This window comes from Trichoderma reesei, assembly GCF_000167675.1.
Source record: "Trichoderma reesei QM6a unplaced genomic scaffold TRIREscaffold_12, whole genome shotgun sequence".
Classification (NCBI taxonomy): domain Eukaryota; kingdom Fungi; phylum Ascomycota; class Sordariomycetes; order Hypocreales; family Hypocreaceae; genus Trichoderma; species Trichoderma reesei.
In genome coordinates this window covers 644,782-664,826 of record NW_006711159.1, presented here as the reverse complement: position 1 = coordinate 664,826, position 20,045 = coordinate 644,782, and the positions used below count along the sequence as shown (strand labels likewise).

General features: G+C 53.2%; 4 protein-coding genes across 4 annotated transcripts; 2 read left to right on the top strand and 2 right to left on the bottom strand.

Annotated features, from left to right (window-relative positions):
• Positions 1 to 882, bottom strand: TRIREDRAFT_108559 (uncharacterized protein; the record flags this gene model as incomplete). Its single annotated transcript, XM_006966259.1, has 1 exon — positions 1 to 882. The coding sequence occupies one exon, from the start codon at positions 880 to 882 to the stop codon at positions 1 to 3; it is 882 nt and encodes a 293-aa protein (XP_006966321.1).
• Positions 883 to 8,825: 7,943 nt separating this feature from the next.
• TRIREDRAFT_49295 (uncharacterized protein) lies at positions 8,826 to 10,717 on the top strand. The gene is made up of 4 exons (XM_006966359.1): positions 8,826 to 8,873; positions 9,329 to 9,671; positions 9,731 to 10,080; positions 10,142 to 10,717. Exons 2-4 carry the CDS (start codon positions 9,479 to 9,481, stop codon positions 10,361 to 10,363), a joined length of 765 nt encoding a protein of 254 aa, XP_006966421.1. The 5' UTR covers positions 8,826 to 8,873; positions 9,329 to 9,478; the 3' UTR covers positions 10,364 to 10,717.
• An 891-nt stretch (positions 10,718 to 11,608) lies between these two features.
• TRIREDRAFT_108557 (uncharacterized protein) lies at positions 11,609 to 13,618 on the top strand (the record flags this gene model as incomplete). Its single annotated transcript, XM_006966358.1, has 1 exon — positions 11,609 to 13,618. One exon carries the CDS (start codon positions 11,609 to 11,611, stop codon positions 13,616 to 13,618), a length of 2,010 nt encoding a protein of 669 aa, XP_006966420.1.
• A 3,643-nt stretch (positions 13,619 to 17,261) lies between these two features.
• Positions 17,262 to 19,457, bottom strand: TRIREDRAFT_122448 (uncharacterized protein). The gene has a single exon (XM_006966258.1). It carries the CDS (start codon positions 19,108 to 19,110, stop codon positions 17,569 to 17,571), a length of 1,542 nt encoding a protein of 513 aa, XP_006966320.1. The 5' UTR covers positions 19,111 to 19,457; the 3' UTR covers positions 17,262 to 17,568.
• Positions 19,458 to 20,045: the final 588 nt, after the last annotated feature.

Here is a 20,045-nt window from a genome sequence, read left to right as displayed (position 1 = left end):
TTAGCCTGCAGCCACTGTGGATGCCTGCGCTTGACTCGGCTCGCCGGTCGTGCCCTTCGACGCTCGGAGCCTGTGCTCCTTCTTCTTCTGCGTCCTCTTCCGCATTCGAGGAACATTCCGCACAAGCTTGGGGCATCGCATGGCCGCCTCGGCAGACGTGGTGAAGCTCAGAAGCCCTTGGCTTCTCAGGACTCCGGTGAGTCCACTAGAAGGCTTCTCGCCCAGCCATGGAAACTCGTCGGGTCCTTCGTCGTAGCCCTCATCGGCCTGCAAATCGGCGCCTGCCAGTTCACTCGGATCAATTTCGATAACAGGGGCCGGGCTTGAATTGGCAGGCAACGGAACAGAGTCCAATGCAGGCTGCGTGTTGGCCTGCATTCGGGCTAATACTCTGGAGGCAACGTCCGGATCAATGCTCGTCGCAGGAGCCACTGGTGCGATATGTGGAAGGGGACGGTACCGCCGCGATGGGCGGATGCTCTGAGTCCGTGATGATGATGTAGGTATAGAAGCATCGTTGTCGCATGTTTCGTCGACATCGATCTCCATGTGCATACTGTTGAAAGCACTCCAGCCGCTGTCAACCCGCGAGTGAGAGGACGAGTCCATGGGTGGTTGTGGTGATTGTGGGGCGAGAGGCGGCTGAGAGGTACGGGACTGGTTTTGCTGCTGCTGTAGAAGGGATTGTCGACTCATACGGCGAGAGAGCAACTCCATGAGAAGGCTGTCCTGTGATTGTTGGCGCTCCCGACCTCTGGGCCTGGGCATCGAGGAGGCATCCGAGGTGAAAATGGGCAAGGCCTCGGGCGTGAATGGCAGCTGGGGCACTGTCATGTCGTTGGTGACAGGCGCGCTGTGTGGCGAGGTCCGCTCAGGCTCCATGGTGGTGGTATTGTCGTCGTCCCGTCTCGGTGAGGGGTCACCTCATAACCAAGCATCCGCAGGTGAAAATGATGTCAGATATCCCAAGCTGCTGGCTCGCAGCAGCTGTCGACGGTAGCTGGGGCTTTGTCCCTTGATCCCCGCTATTACAGGCAATAGCCAACAACGTTGGTTTGGAAGTCGTCGTGCAGGGCAAAACACGATGATGGTGCAGTGATGCTCGGTGCAAGCGGCGATGTTGAACCCACGCTTTGGACAACCCGGTCTGTATCCGACAAGGCGGGTCAAAGTAGGTGAGTGCGTGTGTGGAGGAGGCGTCAGCTGGTGGTAAGGAGGAGGAGGAGAGGAAGAAGAAGAAGAAGAAAGGGACATGAAGTAAGAACCGAAGCCACAGAGAGGAGATCGGGGGGGCGGCTAAGATAGATGTACTCGTAGTGTTGCGGGCTAGAGGGAAAGCGCAAGCCCCCCCAGTCAATGATCTGGATGGGCAAGAGCTAAAAGTCTGCCACCTGGGAAGTGTCGACAGGTACCTAATGACCAGGTATCGACTGGGCCATGTGCTGGGATCCTGTACTTTTGGTGCCGGTCCGGACAGGGCGCTGTCGGCAGCGGCCGGGGGGGCAGCAGCGCGGTACCGGCTACAAGGGCGCGGCATGGCAGGTACAGGCATTGGATCGGCTTGTACATACGAGGACACCCCGTGCCTCGGGCCATCCAGGCTGGGCTGGCGCCAGCACCAGCACCAGCACCAGCACCAGCGCCAGCGCCAGCATCAGCACCTGTAGCGGCCAGCTGCTGTGCTGTAAAGGCGCCATCAGCAGCCCACTTGCCGAGACAAGACACTGTGCGCTACATGTATCGAATGGATGGGATCCAGGATCCATGGCATTTCATCGCTGCTGGGGCAGGGCTAGGCCAGGGATGGATGACAGCATGACACCTGGACAAGAGGCAGCGAGGCAGCAGGAAACCCTGGGTCCCGTTCCCACGGACAGCGGCGATGGTCCCGAAGGACGGGTCCAGGTGCTGAAGGGATGGATGGATAAATGCTGGGGGGGGCCAGTCCACGCCTGTGCACGCTGCACTGTGGGCACCTGGAACCGAGGCGGCCGACCGCAGCGCCGGGAACATTGAAGCCACTGAGCCCGCCGACGCCCACCTGCACCATTGAGTGCTCAGCGGACTGGATGGGGGTGGATTGGGCGCTACAGCTGCCACCGGCTAGCTGGAAGCGCCCTAGAGGGAGCTACGATCCGCTAATAGGGCAGTTCCGAGGGCTGGGACGAGTTGGGCAACGCCGCATCTGAGAAGATGAAAACATAAGTCGACCAGTCGCAGAATCCGATGAGTTTTCCGTTGATTCGACATGGGCAATGGCAGGGCAGCACAAGCAACGAGACGCATGGACGAGTTTTGGAAAAACCGGGCTGCTTTCTCCATGGCATCTGCTCTCCAGCACCTGAACCATTTCTGCCTTGCTCCGCTCTGTAGAGACCTAGGAATGGCAGTTCGGAGCCTAAGCAGCCAATCACCACCAGCTCCCGTTGTTGGAACTTTCATGGGCCCTCCATTTCGTCCCTCCAGCTGTAGGTTGTTTCCTATAATTAGGTGGATTCAACGCGACATAAAGCTACTTACGCCGCAGACAGTTGAAGCGCATCCGAGCTGGTCCAGATACCCGCCAGTGGTGTGCCAGCCCCCCTCCGCCTGCGCCTACAACAGAGAGTGACGCCGAGAGGACGAGTCCAATGTCCAGGTAGAGGTACAGCCAGTCGTGGCATCTCAGCCGCGTGTGAGTGAGCAAGCCGCACATACAAATTTGTATAGGCACATGTTCGGACCGGCTGAGTTGACTTGAGGTGCGCATCGGAGCGGGCTGGCTCGGAGTTTGATGGCAGTTGACCTCTTCTCATTCGTACGGCAACACCCTTTCGGTGCCTATTGGAGACGTCAGAGTGCGATATGGATGGAAAAGGCTGCACGAGGCTGCGCCTTGAGCGTTTCCCGTGCATCTGAAGGGCGGTTTTGCTTCTGTCTGAGTGTCGGTCGTCGGGAGATTCACATCAAGCCCTGTACAGTACTGTACAGATACTTGGCAGTACGGAGCCAACAGCGCCTTTCCCCGGGCCAAAGACGAGGTGGGTTAAACGAGGCAGGGCAGCAGTCCTGGGTACATGTACGTCTGGGGCTTTCAAAGGGGTCGAAGCAAGGCGTCGGGCTATGCAGCCGTTGAGAGACATCAAATGTCAGTGATTTATCACGATGAGCGTGACTTTTTGGGGTGATCTAGGATATGCGGTGCATATCCATTCATAGAGCCAAACGATCAAATGGTTCACATAATACATGTATAATATAAGTACTCGTGAGTGAGTGTGCGTGTCCTAGCGCTGCCAGTTTTGTTCTGGTCACATTTCCGTGCTCCCTCTTTATCGCCTCTTTACCATCCAATGTTACATAGGCGCCCTCTTCCCTCTCGTCACCATGTCCGGCCGCCAACTCGATGTTTCGGGCATACTTTTTGACACATGTCTCTCTTCCAGACCACTTTATGATATCACTTGACCACTCAAGCCCAAATAGCCGTGTGTTTGTGCAGCCTCGCGCGGCTCTTCTAGCGCCTGCGATGCCAGAGATTCCGACAATCTGGTTCTGGGTACTATCAGGGCTTTCTGTACATACCAGCAGCTTCCGCTTACCCACCCTCACAAGCAGGGTTCAGGCCAACTGGAAGGCGTCGGGTCGAATCTACATGTATCCGCTAGCCCATCCACTTACAATCCCGTTCAATATTCAATCTCTGCCTGTCTTCTTCTTTTCTTTTTCCTCTCTCTGCCGCCATCCCCAGAGTCCGTCCGCCCTGGGTCCGCAGTAAAATGGAGGCCAGGGTCGGGCTGGAGCAAATCCCGGTCTGCAGGGCTGTCGCGCCCTCTCCCGGTTTTCTTCACCTTGCTGTGACGCTGCCGGCTACCTACTATGTCCTCACTGACACCTGATGGTTTTAATCCATTATTACATAGGTATCCAAGGATGCAATCCCAGCGAATCGGCTCGGCGCCACTACGAAACGGTCTTGCGATTGGTCCATGTACGAGGCCTTCAAGGGGGCCTTCTCGGAACACGCTTCCCATCACGGCTAATATCTCCAGCAACCTGGTCCAATGATGCCTGTCGTTCGTGATGATTGCGGTACATACAAGGAGGTCACGGGCTCTCGAGTCAGAAAAGCACATGCGAGTATTATGGCACTAATCCCAGTGACAGATGTCCCCTTCAATCCCCCCCTTGACGGCATTGACTATCATCAATGCGGGTCAAATGCCACGCTCTCTGGTGTAGTGCCGAAGCGCGAGAGGCTCATCTCGTCCGTGCTGGTCGTGTTTCGAGGATCACTCTGACAAGGAGGCCGCGCTACCACATGGTCAAACAAGCATGAGGTTTGCACGCGTGCTTGCAGCCGCATAATATGCACCGTTGCTTCATGTTGTGTGCTTGTAGTACGGACCACAAATGCTTGACGGCCTTGTCGAAACATTCAAGGAACATCCGCAAGTGCTCAGTTACGAACATTGAGAATTAGAAATACACTGTTGATTTGCTCACCTGCATACATGTACATCACATACAGGATCACATAATCACTGTCGGCCACGGGGCTAATTATCTATCATTTCCTGCGTGAGTCCATCGGCTGCCGAATCTCTCCTTCATCCCCAAGGTCCCTCATGAGTTGTCCGAGATTAGGCGAGTTGACGTTCGCCAGTGGGAAAGCCAAGAGCCAAGAGGGCAAATTCACACAAGCAAGGTTGCCCAACGCTGGATGCTATTACTACTGTCAGAGTATGCTCCAATACGATGTTCGGGCAATCCTTGAGACCAGCATCTACCAACCCCGGCTGCATCACACGTGCTATCAACCTGGCATTCATGGTTCCAGTCAACTCTCGCTACTCCGTACTAGTAGTAACCTTGGCTTTTGCTTGTCTGACAAGCTGTTTAGGTACGTAGTACCATATGACCGCACTCCTTGGTACGAGTAATATATCGGAACCCGTTCCGTGGACCGAGCGTTTGGGTTCAGGGCACGACACCGCTTTCTTCAAGGCCCGAAGCCCATGCCGACTCCAAAGCAAAGCCATTCCAAAATCCGGGCAAATGCCGTACGATCCTCGTCGCTTGTCAAGAAGACGGATACTACCATGTAGAAGCACCGCACACTGTACGGAGTCGGGAGCAATCTATGGTTAGCAAAGTAACGTGTCGACACGATGGGACCAGCCACGAGGTAGGTTGTCAAGGATGATGTCAATCCAGAAGAGAAAAAGAAAGAAAGAAAAAACAGAGGTTTCGGTTGGATCCACGTCAATCACATTATGCCCCTCGTACGAAAGGGGCATTGGCTGCGGTGTCATTCGGCGTACCACCTTGATGCAAAATCTCGGCATCTTGCGGTGCCTACTGGTTGTGTTACATATACCGCTACCCCAGGGCAGCAGTTGAGCCTCGAGCATGACCGTCTGGTATAAGCATGTAGGCACTGCCTGTGTAAAAGCTCGAGTTACCTAGATCTTTGCAGTCCCTCTTCAGTAGGTAATGTCAACGGAAAATTTGTCCATTTCATTCGAACAACATCTAAGATATCACGACTCCATGGCCTATAACCTGCTCCCATAATCTATCAATGAGTAAGTAAACTACCGACATTTGTTTACTCATTACAACCTGAACTACTATATCACGCGAAGTAGGAGTATATACATGCATGTCTTTTGAGCAAAGGCACCTCCCTCATCACCCAAGATGAGACGAGGACGCCTTTGCTGTACCTGCATATAAAGAATACATAGTACGTACATGATGGTCACCTGAAATACCACCACATTGGTGTATCTATGTATTCCACCCTCCCTCACTATATGTCTGGAGCTTTCCATCACGGTCCGCCCTTCCGCTACCAGGGAATTTCGGAGCCGATACCTCACAATCATGTGTATAGCACCGGCCCAATCCTTGCAATGCTACCAGCGGGTTTGGCAATGCGTGGACGCCGGCCAATATCTTGATGGCCGTCGCTGTCTCCTGCAACAATCCAGCTGTTCCGGTGAACGACACGCGGAGCAGGGAGTCCATGTGCCATACCTACATGTTGGTAATGCCATGCGGCCGCATGAGTACTGTACTACACATGTACTGCAAGGGCTCTACGTATGCTCTCGGGGCCATTCCACAACTCCTACAAAACACGACGGATACTATACAAGTACATATATACGAACAGCCGAATCAGACGCCATTCCGGGGGAATACAACCCACTCCGTCGGTCCAGCGCTTGCCAGACAGCTCGCTTCCAGCTATCGGGTTCGTCTTTGACCAAACTCCCCAAATGTCAGAATTTTGCCCAGCCCACTCTCACTCCCTTGTTCCGAGGCTTCGGTTTCCAGATCAAAGCAGAAACTCCGGCCCTGGGTGACGATACCTCCAGAACCCATAGTACTACTAGTAGTACCTGGAGGCGGACCCTTGCCGGGAAGAGAGGCTCCGCTGAATTCCAATGTTCTTGTTCCAGCCCCCATGTCAGACCAAATTATCCCACAAACCAACAGCAATGCCGTGCCAAAAGGGGCAATGCTCGCTTTTCCCTGCCTGTCTAGAGAATGGCACAGCACACTAGCAGGGACCGATCAAAATCCTATTCATGGCAGGGACCTACTACCAAGCTATGAGAATGTAGCCGATGATATTAATACTACTACTGGGGAGTTGTGGGCAAATTCTGTTGGTGGCGTAGCTCGCCAAGCTCAATTCATTACTGAATGAGGCAGTTGAGCGGAGCAGTTGTGCTGGTGAGGCTTACAGCTGATGTTGCAAATGGGAGTAAATACGAAGAACCTGGAGCAACAGAATCCCGTCTCTTCGGGACCCCCTTCTTCTTTCTTTCACATGGCATGAGGTCTGCCGCGGTCATATTCGACAGAAGGCCGAGACGTTTATTGGGCCTCCATGCGCTTGAAACGCCTGCTGGCGGAGACCTCTGCCAGCCAAGAGCCAAGCTTTGCAGGCGACGGCGAGGCTGCTTGCTATTGTTTCTTGGCTGTTCTTACGTTTTTGTTTCTTCTGTGCTGATGTTGCCGGGTCTGGAATACGAGATATACGTCTTTCCCTTGTTTCTTTCTCTCCTGATTCCATCTGTCACTTGCACATCCCGAGTGCATTCCTAGCCTCCGGTCTGATCTCTGACGTCTCACGCGGCATATTCCCAACCAGTACATACATAAACCCGTCGCAGCAGCTAAGAAAGAAGAAGATGATGATGATGAGATAAAAATGTCTCCCCGACACGGATAGAGGACGGGCGCTCAATGCGGCATGTGGCATGGTCGTTTGCTCTTTCCGGTGCCCTTGAGAAGCCGGGTATCAGGCCCCCGTGTTCCTAACGTCTGCGTGTAGATGTATTGACATGCCGTCTGGGAACGTGTAAATATAGCTATCGGGCAGAGCTGCGATATACATGCACATACATGCCTGATAGTGTCAGCTGTATGCCTGAGTGAAGCCGCAAGCTTCTGAGACTTGCTAGCACAGCGATGATCTAATTGCGTGTCTTACCCTACACATAGATAGTTGCAGGAGGAAAAGAAGCAAAGAGAATAGATAGGTGCTGATGAAGAACAGAGAGTCGATCAATTACATCTGATACATCGATTGTAGTGCAAGTTGCGCATCACATATTGATTTGATCTTATACCTACACTGTCCACGGACAGGAGGTTTGGTGTCTGATGCACCCGACACGTTATAAAGATGTGAACCTCCTTTGACGTGGTGATCCGGAGAGTACTGCCATGCCCAGGCAGCGTTCAACAAATTGCTGTTTCGACACGGCTGGGAATCTTCAATACATGTATCAAGATTGCTGCGACGTGCGCTCACAGGTACACTCTGATGACACGGTCGTGGAAGTATTCATGGCAAAGTAATATCAGAGGTAGAATGAGGGCGTCAATACACACCTCAGGCATTTGCAAGTTGAGGCCATCTGTCTGGATTAGGTACAGCTTCAATAGGGGGAGACATTTCCGGACATGGGAAGAGAGCTTCAAGTCGAGTTGTTGCCGTAGCTGCCAGTGTGTGTTCTATTTCGAGCCCATAGCAACGTCAACGTCAACGGAAGTGATTAGGTGATGCATTGTGCAACCGTATTGGTGCACCTCAAATGTCCATCAACTGCCGTCCAGTCTGCAAGTGGCCCCCCTGTGCTGTAAACCGCCCTGTGAGCCTCGTGGTGGAAGCGCTGACGAAGGCGCCTAACGAGCGCTGCCGGCCAATGGAGGCGCAGAGGCGGGGGCGCTGAAGGGCGATTCCAAACCAAACCAACGGGGGGTTCGTTGGATTGATGGACCCGACACCTCTGGCGAGGCGCGGCGATGCAGCGCCTACGAGTAGATAGAGAGAGAGGATGGATGAATTGTGACGGCCTCCAAGATTCTATAATAGGTACCTAATGTACCCTCGCCTGGATGCCGTCCGTTGAGGAAATCCACAACTGTCGACTCCAGCGATATCGACTGCCAGAATAGAGTGCAGGTGGCGTGATTGTCAATCAATCAATCAATCAATCACTCATTCACTCATTCATCCAGTCATCAGATTGGTTGCATCCCTCCAGTCCTCGGCTGAGCTAATCGATAGGTACAATACATGTGCCCCAGCGCGCGGCCTCTCCAACTCTGTACAACACCCAACATACATAGCGGGGCTCTTGGCCGTCTTACATTTGAGCGACCTCGACCAGCTCCAACTGCGTCCTTTCGTCCTTTGCTTCCTCGTCGTCTTCTCTTGTCCCTCCTCCTTCGTCGTCGTCCTCCTCATTCTATCCGGCACATCGTCATCTTTCCGACTCCATCACCGTCGTCATGTCCGGCCAGCAGCAGCAGCACTTCTATCCGCGTATGTCTCCCCTCCCCAAGAATCGTCGGCTTCACCACCACAAGTCTCCAAATACTGACTCACGACATCACCACAGCTCCGCCTGGCGCTGGCGCAGGTCAAGGTCCGTCCGAGAAAGCCATTGCGACAAGACTCGACTCTACACTACAGTTCCAATCCTAACCCAACCAACCTACAGCGCCGCCTCCCCAGCAGCAGCAGCAATACGCTCCTCCTCCCCAGCAGTATCAGTCGCCGCCCCAGCATCAATATGCGCCTCCCCCGACCTCGCCCCCCGCGAACCAGACGCACTTCTACCCTCCTCCCCAGGGCACTCCCGGACAGCCCAGCTACGCTCCGCCGCCCCAGCACACGCCCTCTCCCCAGATCCAGCAGCCTACGCCGGGCCATTACCCGCCGCCTCCCAGTAGCCAGACGCCTCAACACCAACACTCGTCATCACAGCAGATGAACTTGGCCTTGCGCCCGGCGGCAACTCCCGACTCGGGCCACTACCAGCAGGTACAATCGCCGCCGCCGCCTCAGCAGCAGCAGCAACAACACCAGCAGCAACCGATTCAACATCAGCAGCAGCAATCACAGCAATTCTCTCCCCCGCCGTTCCCCCAACAGCAGCAGAATGCGCCCTATCCCCAGGAGAAGCCGCCGATGCAGACTAACCTCAATAACCCGGCGAATCTGGTCGGTGGAGCCCCGCCGCCGACACACTTTGTGGGAGCTGTTGCGACGAGTGACGACGTCGGAACCTTTAACGGCGGAAGCTATCGCATCAGCCACCGGGACACCAACACCATCTTGACCGTCCAGCTAGCCGTGGGCTGCCCACTGCATGCAAAGCCAGGTAGGTTGCCGAGGAGCGAGAATTGCTGCGTTGCTCTGCTCAAAGCTAACGTACGGTAGGTGCCATGGTTGCCATGTCTCCGACCATCACCCTCAAGGGCAATGTCAAATTTAGCGTCAAGAAGATTATCGCAGGCGGAGAGCTGTCAAGTTCAACGTACACGGGTCCGGGAGAGCTTATCCTCGCGCCCTCCGCTCTGGGCGACATCACCAGCATCAGACTGACCGGCCAGGAGCAGTGGTCAGTGGGACATGACGCTTACTTGGCGTCCACGCAAGCCGTTGTCAAGGATTACAAGCGTCAGGGTCTGGGCAAGGCCATCTTCAGTGGCGAGGGTCTGTTTGTCTACAAGATCTCGGGTACCGGCCTGCTCTGGGTCTCGAGTTTTGGCGCCATCATTAGGAAAGACGTGAGTATATGAATACCGCCCTCTGGGCTGTGCACGACGACATGCTAACCTGGATCCATAGCTCGCTGCAGGGGAAAAGTACATCGTGGACAATGGCCACCTTGTGGCATGGAATACCAGCTACGTCTTGGAGCGTGTAGCCTCTGGCGGTCTAATTTCTGGTCTCTCTTCAGGAGAAGGCCTAGTCTGCAAGTTTACCGGTCCTGGCACCGTCTTCCTGCAGACAAGGAACCCCAGAGAATTTGCTGTCTTCCTTGGCGGCATTGCCCCTCAGAATGCGTAAAGGGGGGCTGACGAATCTCTGGCCAGAGAGTTGCTATGATCTCTGGCACTTACACAAAATGGCTGACGATATATCTGCCGTTCGCTTTTTTTTTTCCCCTGGACAAAGCTTTTGGAATATTATTCACTGTTCTTTTGTATCATCTCGTTGGAAATTCAGCACTTGCTAGGATTTGAGTTCAGCGATGGAGGCCATTTCAAACTTGTTTACTATTTCATGACTCGCCTATGTATGTTTGCACCGGGTTGCCGTGTATCACGATCTCCCTGTTCACATGCTCGAGACTGTGTATACTATCCTTGTCTTTTTCTCATCGACTCAGCGTGTCCGTAACGAATGAGGCAGTTATAAGAGGCCAAGCAGCAGGATAGATTTACCTTTCTTTTCTGTGCCTGACAAGGCAGATAGATAAGCAAAGTGAGTTGCGACTACCAACCCAACAGATGCACTTGCCTACGTATCACAACACATGTCAAACGTGGGAACCAGCTGACTCGTGTACGCATTACAGTCTCGAGGTAGGCGTGATTGAGGCATACTGACGCCCTGGTTGCCATAGCAAGCACTCTTGAGGCTGGCCTGGAGCGAGTCCGCTCGTCCTTTGGATTCTTCTTCCGAACAACACTCAGTACGTCTGTACGGGAAGCCCATCGTTGCAGTTCCGCTTCTCTCATCAGCCGTTTCTTTTTGGCATTTGAGCGTCTTCGTTTCTTTTTCTTTTTGTCTTTCCACTTAAAGATTCAGCGCCTCCCCCCCCTCGCGAAATTTTTGGCCCCGGATATCTCCAGCTGTCTGCCAGTTGCCAGCTACTGTCAGACTCCAGCTCAGCCCTTCTTCTGCTCCGACATCGTCTGCCTCTCTTGCTTCCTTTCTCATCTCTTGGTTGCTCTTGGCGCAACTGCTTCCTTTTGCGCGGTTGTTGGGACAGCGCCTGGAGGGATTCACTTGAGCGGACTTTTGTTTGTTTCGCGGTTCTTTCTGTTTCGACATCATTGGATTAGAGAAGCGTTGCTATTCGAAGAAGGAGGAAAGGAAGAGGCTGCAGAAGAGCCATCTCCCAAGAATTCAGCCCCTAGGAGCCTTCGATTCCCACCAAGACAGCTCCAAGCTCCAGATATTGATCGAACCATCGACAACAACCTAGCACTCGACTGTTCCTCAGCCTGCCACCTGGTAATTAAACCAAGACACGCTCGCCCCTTTTGTGCTAAAAGCTTCAGCTGACATTGACCTGTCAGGCTTGAAATGGCCGTCGCCAGCATTCTCGGACAGTACAAACGGGCACAACCCTCTGCTGCCATGACCAAAGAGGGAACATCAAAGAACGAAACCCGCAGCAAGCCCTTGGGCCCCTCTCATGACTACCAACGATTGAAGAAGCTCAACTCTCAGCAGGCTCTTGACAACCCAGATTGGCGAACGCGCCCTTCCGACTCCAGTGGCTCGTCGACTCGGGACGACGAACAGAAGCTGCGCGCCCTGATCGGTGCTGCGAAGCAGTGGTCTGAGGTGGAAGCCTCCCCCATCACTCCATCAGCCGTGGACAAGGGCCACAGGAGACGCTCATACGGCCCTCAGCCAACCACTGACTCGTCCCAAGATGGTGCGACCGACAGCGAGTCGAAACACAAAAGGCGCAATGTGTATTCTCTGTCATCAGAGTTGGAGCCCGCAATCGTCAAGACCATGAACGAGGAAAAGCCCGTCCAGTACGAGGTGTTGAAGCAGATCTGCCTCTCGTCCTCGCGTGAGCATCCCTTGAGCCTCTTTGAAGTCGTCCCTCTCGGCACAGTCTCTGGCTACCTGTCGCCATCCGTCGTCGACATTCGGCCCCTGAAGGAAAATGTCGCACCGAGGAGATCATACACTGCTCAGAGTGAGCACATGTCAGCGGCACTCATGGTTGCCGGGAACACGCCCAACAAGGTTCGAGTCCTCCCAAAGCCTCCTGTGCACAAGGAAGAAGCACAGAAGAAGTATACCACCCCGGACCGGCTGCAACAACGGAGCAAGGCCACTGAGCAACCGGAAACGTCTATTACGCCAAATAACAGGAGCGATCCTCGTTCCAATGAGCGGCTGTCTCCTGGCCAGACAGCACGTTTGGTGACCGAAGGAGGGCCTGCGGCAGCGGCCGAGGCCGAGCGAGACCAGGCCTTTCGGCGATTTCTCAGAAGACTAGTCCAAAAGAACAAGGGCTTGCAGACTGAGAAGCCTCAGCAACGGACTGTTGGGTATCATGGCAATGCAAAAGAAGACGATCGACAGGGTTCAACTGACACCTGCGTGCTACGAAATCGGGTCAATGGGAGCGATGGACGGAAAGAGATTGCTTCGACATACTTCATGAACCATCAGGCACGAAGCTCCGAGATCTCTCCCAAGGACAAGCGAGCACGTCTTCCGGCTGGGGAAACTGTCAAGTTCAAGGACTTGAATCCCAAGGCACGAGAGTTTCTGTCTTTTGTTAACCAAAGCCCCAACGCAGGGAACGGCAGCACGTTGGCTTATCACCCGCTTCCACCTCTTCCAACCCAGGTAGCAAAGCCTGTCGTCGACAAGAATGGGCAGCCTGATGCCCCGTCTCTTTCCGGGTCTGGTCTGCCCAATATTTCTCCTCCTCCAGGACTCGGTCTGCCTAATGTCCCTCCCCATTTGGCGATTGGGCTGCCCACTGGTTCTACGTTTCAGCAGCAGCAACTGCCACCACCATATGGGTTTATGCCGTCTGCTGCCCCTGATACGACGATAGAGTCCATGGCTTTCAACAACTCGATACCAGGAAGATTGGTGCCGCTACCAATGACCACGGATCACTCAGGGGGCCCATTTCAGGCGCCTGCTATACCAATGCCGCCGCTGCCTCCGCTCCTCCCAGCAATGTTTAGACCGCAGACGGTGATGCAAAACATGATGGGAAATACAAGCACATGGGGCTTTCCGCCGGCGCCGATGACGAGTGCTGCGTACCCCTGGATGGGTGGTTCCATCAGCCCAGGCTTCAACATGCCTCCATACCAGATGCCGTCCATGGCGGACATCCACCAGCCACCGCAGCCGGTGCCCAAGCCTCGGCGTCCTGATCCAGGAGATCAACAGGCATACGAGGCGTGGATCGAGTGGCGCAAGGCCAACGAGCCGGGCTATGCCCTCGAGTGCCGTCTCCGACAACAGCGACGAGCTCAGCGGAGCATGACGGACAGGGGAGGGAGCAAGCACACCATGCAGAAGAGCGAAGCTTCTGCTGCGTCGTGAGGCGTACGGCATCGGACGTAGTGGTGATGCCTTCGGATACGAAGCTTGGCCCGACGCTCTTGGTGGCGCCTCAGGGAGCAGTACCCGTGTGGAGATGTCAGAGAGGAACGCCCCTTTCCCCCCAGCCCACTAGCTTTACATCCAAACGTTCTACTACTTCTGTTTCTTCTTGTTTCAATTTTCTTTATACTTTACACTGTTCGGCCGCATCATGCAGATCTTCGGAATCAGCCGCAACGGAGTGGATATGATTTGTTTTGAACATGTCTTCCGATTGCTCGTTTGGGGCCGTCAGGTGATGGCCGACTCCAGGGTTACCCCTTGATGGGGGTGGGTGGTCGGTTGTGGCCTGGTGGTGATTGGGCGGTGATTGGCACAATTACGAGCGGCGAGGTAATGGGCTGACTTGTATGGACTGGATTGTCAAGTTGCTTGGAGCAATTGTGTATGAATAGCTACGTTACGTTACGTTACTTGTGGCTTGGATTTTGGTGGCTCCAAGGCATGGGGAAGGAGACTGAAGTGAGGGAACTACGCCAGGGGCTGTGAGCTCTTGGGGTAACGGAGCGTCTTGTGTGGCACAGCAGTTAATCAGATTGTGAGATTAACTAGCCTTTAAAGCATACCATATGCATGGTTATCCCTCCACACCTCACTCTCTTGTCTACAAATGGTATCATCTGCCGCTCGTATGATATAGAAGTTGGGTAGGCAGCAGGTAAGAGGATCAAGCACGATGCTGCTACAGATTATAGGCTCCGAGTATTTGGAATCAAGAGACGTGAGTCTATCAAGCGAGACGGGGTGACTCAGGGGGATTCGGAAGGACTCAGGAAGAACGACAAGAAGGGTCTTGAATTCGAGGGAAAATGTAGGATGAATGTGGGATTGTGCATACTGGTAGCTTTTGTCTCTGATGCTGTGGAGAGGGGAACTTTTGATGCATATACGAAGAGTTTTGGCTATGTAGGGAGAACGTTTTTTTTTGCCGTGATGTGCGAGGCGTAGTGATTGTCGCGAAGGATTGATGAACAGGGCGCAAGGGTAGGTAATGAGTATGTAGGTAGGGAGGTAGGTAGGTAATACTGAGCCAAGGAAGACTACCTCTGACAAAGAGATTGGTGTTAGAGGCGTGGAGGATATATAACTTATTACGGGTATTTTTAGGAAAGGAATCTCAAGAGGAAGAGGGAGATTTCTTTTTTTATATTTGAGTGTATGTCTGAGACATACATGTACGGGCTTGACGGCATGGAAAAAGGGGGGGCTGAGGAGGGACTTTGTACGGTAGGAAGCTTTTTGTTACGCCACTTGGTTATTCATATAGTACTTGTTGTTTTTTGCGTCAACTTCGATGGCCATTGATAAGTGATTGGCTGTTTGCAGATAAGAGAATTCATCAGGAGGGCTAAATCTATCTTCTGATGAGATCGCGGGTTTGGGGAGGGAGGGATTTGTGTGGGCTAATTTGGTGGCTTTTGTTTTGATATTGTGCGACGGCGAGGCGTTTTTTGTGGTGATCTCGCTGTCTCCGATTTCCCCCTTTCAGTTGTCCACTACCTTGATATAGTAGCAGTGAATCGTGTTTTATGTGTACTTACCTATAAAGTGAATGATTGTCCTGTCTGTATGCGCGTTACTTTAGATGAGTTGGAATGGGGTCACACACGGGAGATGGCCATGCTGGGTTTCGATATCGCCTGAATTTCTGTTGTTCTCTGACGTGTATGTATGGAAATTCCCAAACTAATATATGATGTAGTGATTTAGTTTTGATTACACTTGCTTTTTTGTCGTGATGTTTGGCTTTGTGTGCTTGGCTGCTGATGGCGATGCATTTTTTTTTCCGGTAAGCCAGTCCAGATGTTTTCCCTTGCTTCTGTTCTTCACTCGCTTCGTGTCTAATGGTACAGTATCTGACATGCTTTTTACCTGCATCCTACAACCCGTCAGAAGGGCAAACGCCTTGCCCATCTGACCGAAATCGTCTCTCCTGGTCCGGTTGATCTTTTTTGTCCTGCCTTTTTTTCTCCCCCGGTGGCTTGCTCGCCTTCTTTTTTTGTTCTCTTTCAGAATGCTTCTGCCTGATGTACTTTGACGTACATCCATCTGCAGAGAAATATAGTCATTGTGGGAAAAAAAAAAAAGGCAACGCCTATTCGCAATGCACTCTGTGTGACACAGCATAAAAAGGAGGGGGAGGGGGGGGGGGGGGGCGTGTCTATAACTGTTCTCAGTCTGATTCGCTGGGTAAGCTTGGTGAATTTGGAGATGGCTGCTGGGTGCCAAATTGAAGGCACTTGTTCGAAGCTGCATATCACGCCTCGAGTGTTTTTATTTTTTATTTTTTTTTTGCCCAATGGTAGGACTTTGTCTTGGAGCAGAGCCGCAAAGAAATATGTAGAGTGATGGATATGAGAATCGATGTCCCAAGAGGGTTTCATTCTTGCCGATGCTTTTATTACACCTTGTCTTACTGCGTAGGCACATAACTCTGCTGTTCTGTCGTAATCTACGGGCTGGATCACGGTCCTAGGTATTGAATGATTTTTGAAGGCGCATGTGGGACAGTAAAGTACGTTTCCTGACGTATGCAGTCCAGCAGAGCTATTCGTTTGTTTGCGTATCAGTCACCTCGACATCTTTTCCTCTCGGCCAAAGACTCCCGACCACGAAATTGACCAACATCCTCCCCTATCTAACACCGATCAACACAACCTGATCCTTCACAGATCTCAAACAAGTCTGAAAGAACACCCCAGAACATCGCGGAAACAAATCTTAGAAACTCATCTGCCTGAAACGGGCAAAGTCCTATCTGGAAAAAGAAAAGTCATTCAAGATCCGCCAACATCGCCCCATTCTCCCTAGAACTACCTAGGACACAAGAAACCTATCAACAAGGACAACGTAATTTACTAACACACCCCGACACACAAAACACAGGGACACACAAGGAGATGAACACAACAAGCCCCAAAAAAAAAAAATGCAGAAAAAGATCCCCCAGTGTCGTACTGACCCAGAAAATCCTCCTTTAGGGCTGACAAGGCAGAAAAAAACAGCGAGATTCGCCCCCCTTCTCTCTCCCCCCTTTATCCACAAACTCTGAATATTCTCTCCCATCACCCTCTTAATCAAAAACATTACTGGGTTGCCTTTACAAGTGCTACTACCTTACCATTACATCACCCAAATGTCTACCTTTGTATCAGCAACATATACCTTCAGGCAAACCCATTGGCTCTCATCAATGTTCAGTGGCATCGTCCCAAGGCTGTCCCACAAAACGAATGAAATGAAGGAAGGGAAACAGGGGACCAGAAATCGTCCCTCCCTACGCCTTGCGTCAGGCCCCCACGGGGGGTCACTCCAACGTCAAAAAATCTAGAAGTGTCCCCCAATGTTGAGGCTCTGCATGTTCTTTCCCCCCTCCAGCAGGAACGTCTCCCGGCCAAAGAATCAACGGGAATCCTGGGCCGGCAGGACGTGCCCTGTTTCAGGTCTGCGAACCATGGGGGCCGATTCTCACAAGGCTACTACTAGTATGTGCGTGAATGTCGGTTTCATCGTGATAATGGAGGCGAAAAGCCTGCAGTACATCTTATCTAGTCTATCGTATCCATCCATCCCATCCAGTCTATCCCATGTTTTTTTGAAAGAGTTTCAGAAGCTTCGTGGGAGCACGTGTGTAGATTCAAGACGAACAGGAGAAATTTAGGAAAAAAAATTACAATGTAACAAATGGAAAACGATACAGTAAAGAAGGGCAGCGTGCCAGAATCCCATAGTCCGTACCAACAAGGTGTATACCCAAACTCTACCAAGCAAATCAAAACCACCAAAACCAAACAATAGACTGAAGGAAATAGGTAGTTGAACAATCTCAAATCCAGATTTTTTATCCCAATAACACACAAGGAGAAGACAAAGAAACATAGGGAACCAGACTACTCCTCGTCATCAGGAGTGGCCATTCTATACTCAGTGTCACCTTTAAGGGGGTCGCAGAGCTCCCAGCCCGTCTCCGTCTTCTTGACGATGCGGATGTCGGGGCGCTGAGCCCACTCGGTGAGAACGGTGTCATGGGGACCGCCAAACTCAACCGGAGGCTCCCTGCCGGCAGCTGCGTTGTCAAAGTGCTGCTGGGCCACGTGCTCCATCCGCTCATCCCAGGCGTTTGCGCCGGTAAAGGTCTTGTCGCACGACTGCACGGGGCAAGGCATCCAGGTCGGGAGCCTGCACCGGATGCGCAGGGCATCCTCCTGCATCTTCTTGACCATGCAGTCGGATCGCGCGTCCGCCCCCTTGTAGTCCGTCGTGTTCTGGCCAGTGATTGTGGCGTGCATCCGTCGGATGTGCTGCGTGTATAGATCCTTGCGGTTGAAGATGTTGCCGAACATAGGCAGGCCCGCGTATCGCTGGCAGGCTGACTGCCGCTCCTCGGCGCACTTGCCCTCGGTGCAGACCCAGTACCTCAGGCCGAGATGCTTCGTGCTGACGTGCCGCTTCCACTCGTTCTTTGCATCGAACCTAGCGGTGCAGCCGGCGTAGTGGAAGACGCAGATGTAGGGTCGAGGGTGCTCAAGGTTCGTGTGCTCCTCGAGCGTCGTTCGGCTTTGGAAGTTCTTCTTGCACTTGTGGCAGAACCGCTTGTTGGTGATGTGAGTCTTGCGCCTCTTGTCGCCCTGCGACGAACATTCGTTGTCGGGAGAGGCTCGCTTGTTGGAGACGGGCTCCAAGTCGCTTCGAGAGCTATACGGATGCCTTTTTGCGGGTTTGGCGATGGAGACCTTTTCGTCCGCACTCGATGACAGGCTCTCTTCTTTGATGTGTCTGCCTGAGTTGACGTAAGGAAGAGTGGTCGAGAAAGAGCCCATGTGACCATTGAATGCGTTGCCAGCGGGCATCAGGGGGCTGCCGTTGGGGGCTGAACCGAACACGTATGGGCCATTGAGCGTGACCATGTCCATGCCGCCATAGTACGATGAGTCTGGGTAGAAGCTGGCGTCTGACTGATCCACGTTGGAGTCGTAGGAGTAGTCAGAGTCGTATGAGTTTCCGAGCGAGAGATGCGCGTCCGGCGGCGTAGCTGGGTCCACAATCTCATAGTTGGCATCGCTGCCAATCGACGGGCTTTCAATCAAGCTGAAGGCCGGCGAAGGCTGAAAGGAGAAGGGCGAGTCATTTCGCCCGACTGCTGGCTGATAGAGGCTCGCGGCGCCGGGCGCAAGACTGGGGTCGAGACAAGCATCGCTGGATGGTTGCTGATAGTAGGACATGTCCTGCACTCCCCAGAGCTGCTGGCCACCATCTGTCGACTCTCGTAGCAACGGGTCGATTGGCTGATAGAGATGGTCTCCTCCCATGGATGCGTGGGGTAGGGAGACGGGCACTTCGTACTCATAGACAACCCGTCCACCCTGCACAATGGTTGGCGTGGAGTAAGGGGGAAGAGAGGAGGCAGCAGAGGTGGAAGTTTGTGCAGCCATTCTGATGAACTATATATAGTATATGTTTTCTTCTTCTTTTCCCTTGTGTTTGAAACAGGGCGATCGAAAAGGGCTGAACGGCACTTCCGAGGCGGCAAGGGTTGGCGTGAGTGTGCTGGCTCTCAGCTCAAGGTGCAAGGCGTGGAATTGTGGTTGACGAAGCAAGGGGTGCCATATAAGAGCAAAGCCGGAGATTGATGGTCGCCGTCCTGTATACAAAGTAGATGCGCGGGATGTAACACGGCGCTTGGTCTGCGAACAGGAACAGATCGTTGGAGACGACGAAGACGACGACGAAGAATAGTAAGGAAGTGAGAGAGACAGAGTGAGATAGACTTGAAAAGGTAAAGCAAGCTGACAAGGGGAAAACCTGACAGCAAGCGGGTTATTTGCCAGGACGAAGATGAATAGACGATCCAAGGCTCCAAGAGGATGGGAGCTCTGGGCTTGTTATATGGATCGGGCTGGGAGTCTGGGACCGAGATCCATCAAGCCGGTGACAAGTTGGCATACGTACAAGAACGAATAAGGCCAGCAGCTGGTACGCCGGGACTCGAGAAAACACAGAGCCTCACCTCACACATTTGCGCATAGTAGATGCATTACCAAGATAGGCACCATTGGCTGTCGCTAAGGGGACGTCTCTGGTAGGATCGGTGATACAATCCACACGCCCCCGGCCGCAGCTTGGGGATGGAGCAGTGGGCTGGCACAGATGGGGAACAGCGGCTGGTGTTCGACGCACACGCCCTGTAGGGGTACTCTCTGTGAGGAACCTGGACTCAGCCGGGGGGCGAAGTGCATCGCATGGAGGGGCATCGCAAATGGGGGGACCCCCCCCCCCCCCCCCCCCCCTGGCTGGTTGGACGGACGGACATCGACAGGCGATCTGAGCTGCTCGTACTTTGCATTTGGTACCCCGGCCTTGTCTCGCC

Bases quoted from the DNA above. Each gene is read 5' to 3' on its own strand.
- TRIREDRAFT_49295 (XM_006966359.1), top strand. From the start codon at position 9,479: ATGCAGACTAACCTCAATAACCCGGCGAATCTGGTCGGTGGAGCCCCG. The intron at 9,672-9,730 runs GTAGGTTGCCGA...AACGTACGGTAG, and splicing joins CCCACTGCATGCAAAGCCAG to GTGCCATGGTTGCCATGTCT. The intron at 10,081-10,141 runs GTGAGTATATGA...CTGGATCCATAG, and splicing joins GCGCCATCATTAGGAAAGAC to CTCGCTGCAGGGGAAAAGTA.
- TRIREDRAFT_122448 (XM_006966258.1), bottom strand. From the start codon at position 19,110: ATGGCTGCACAAACTTCCACCTCTGCTGCCTCCTCTCTTCCCCCTTAC.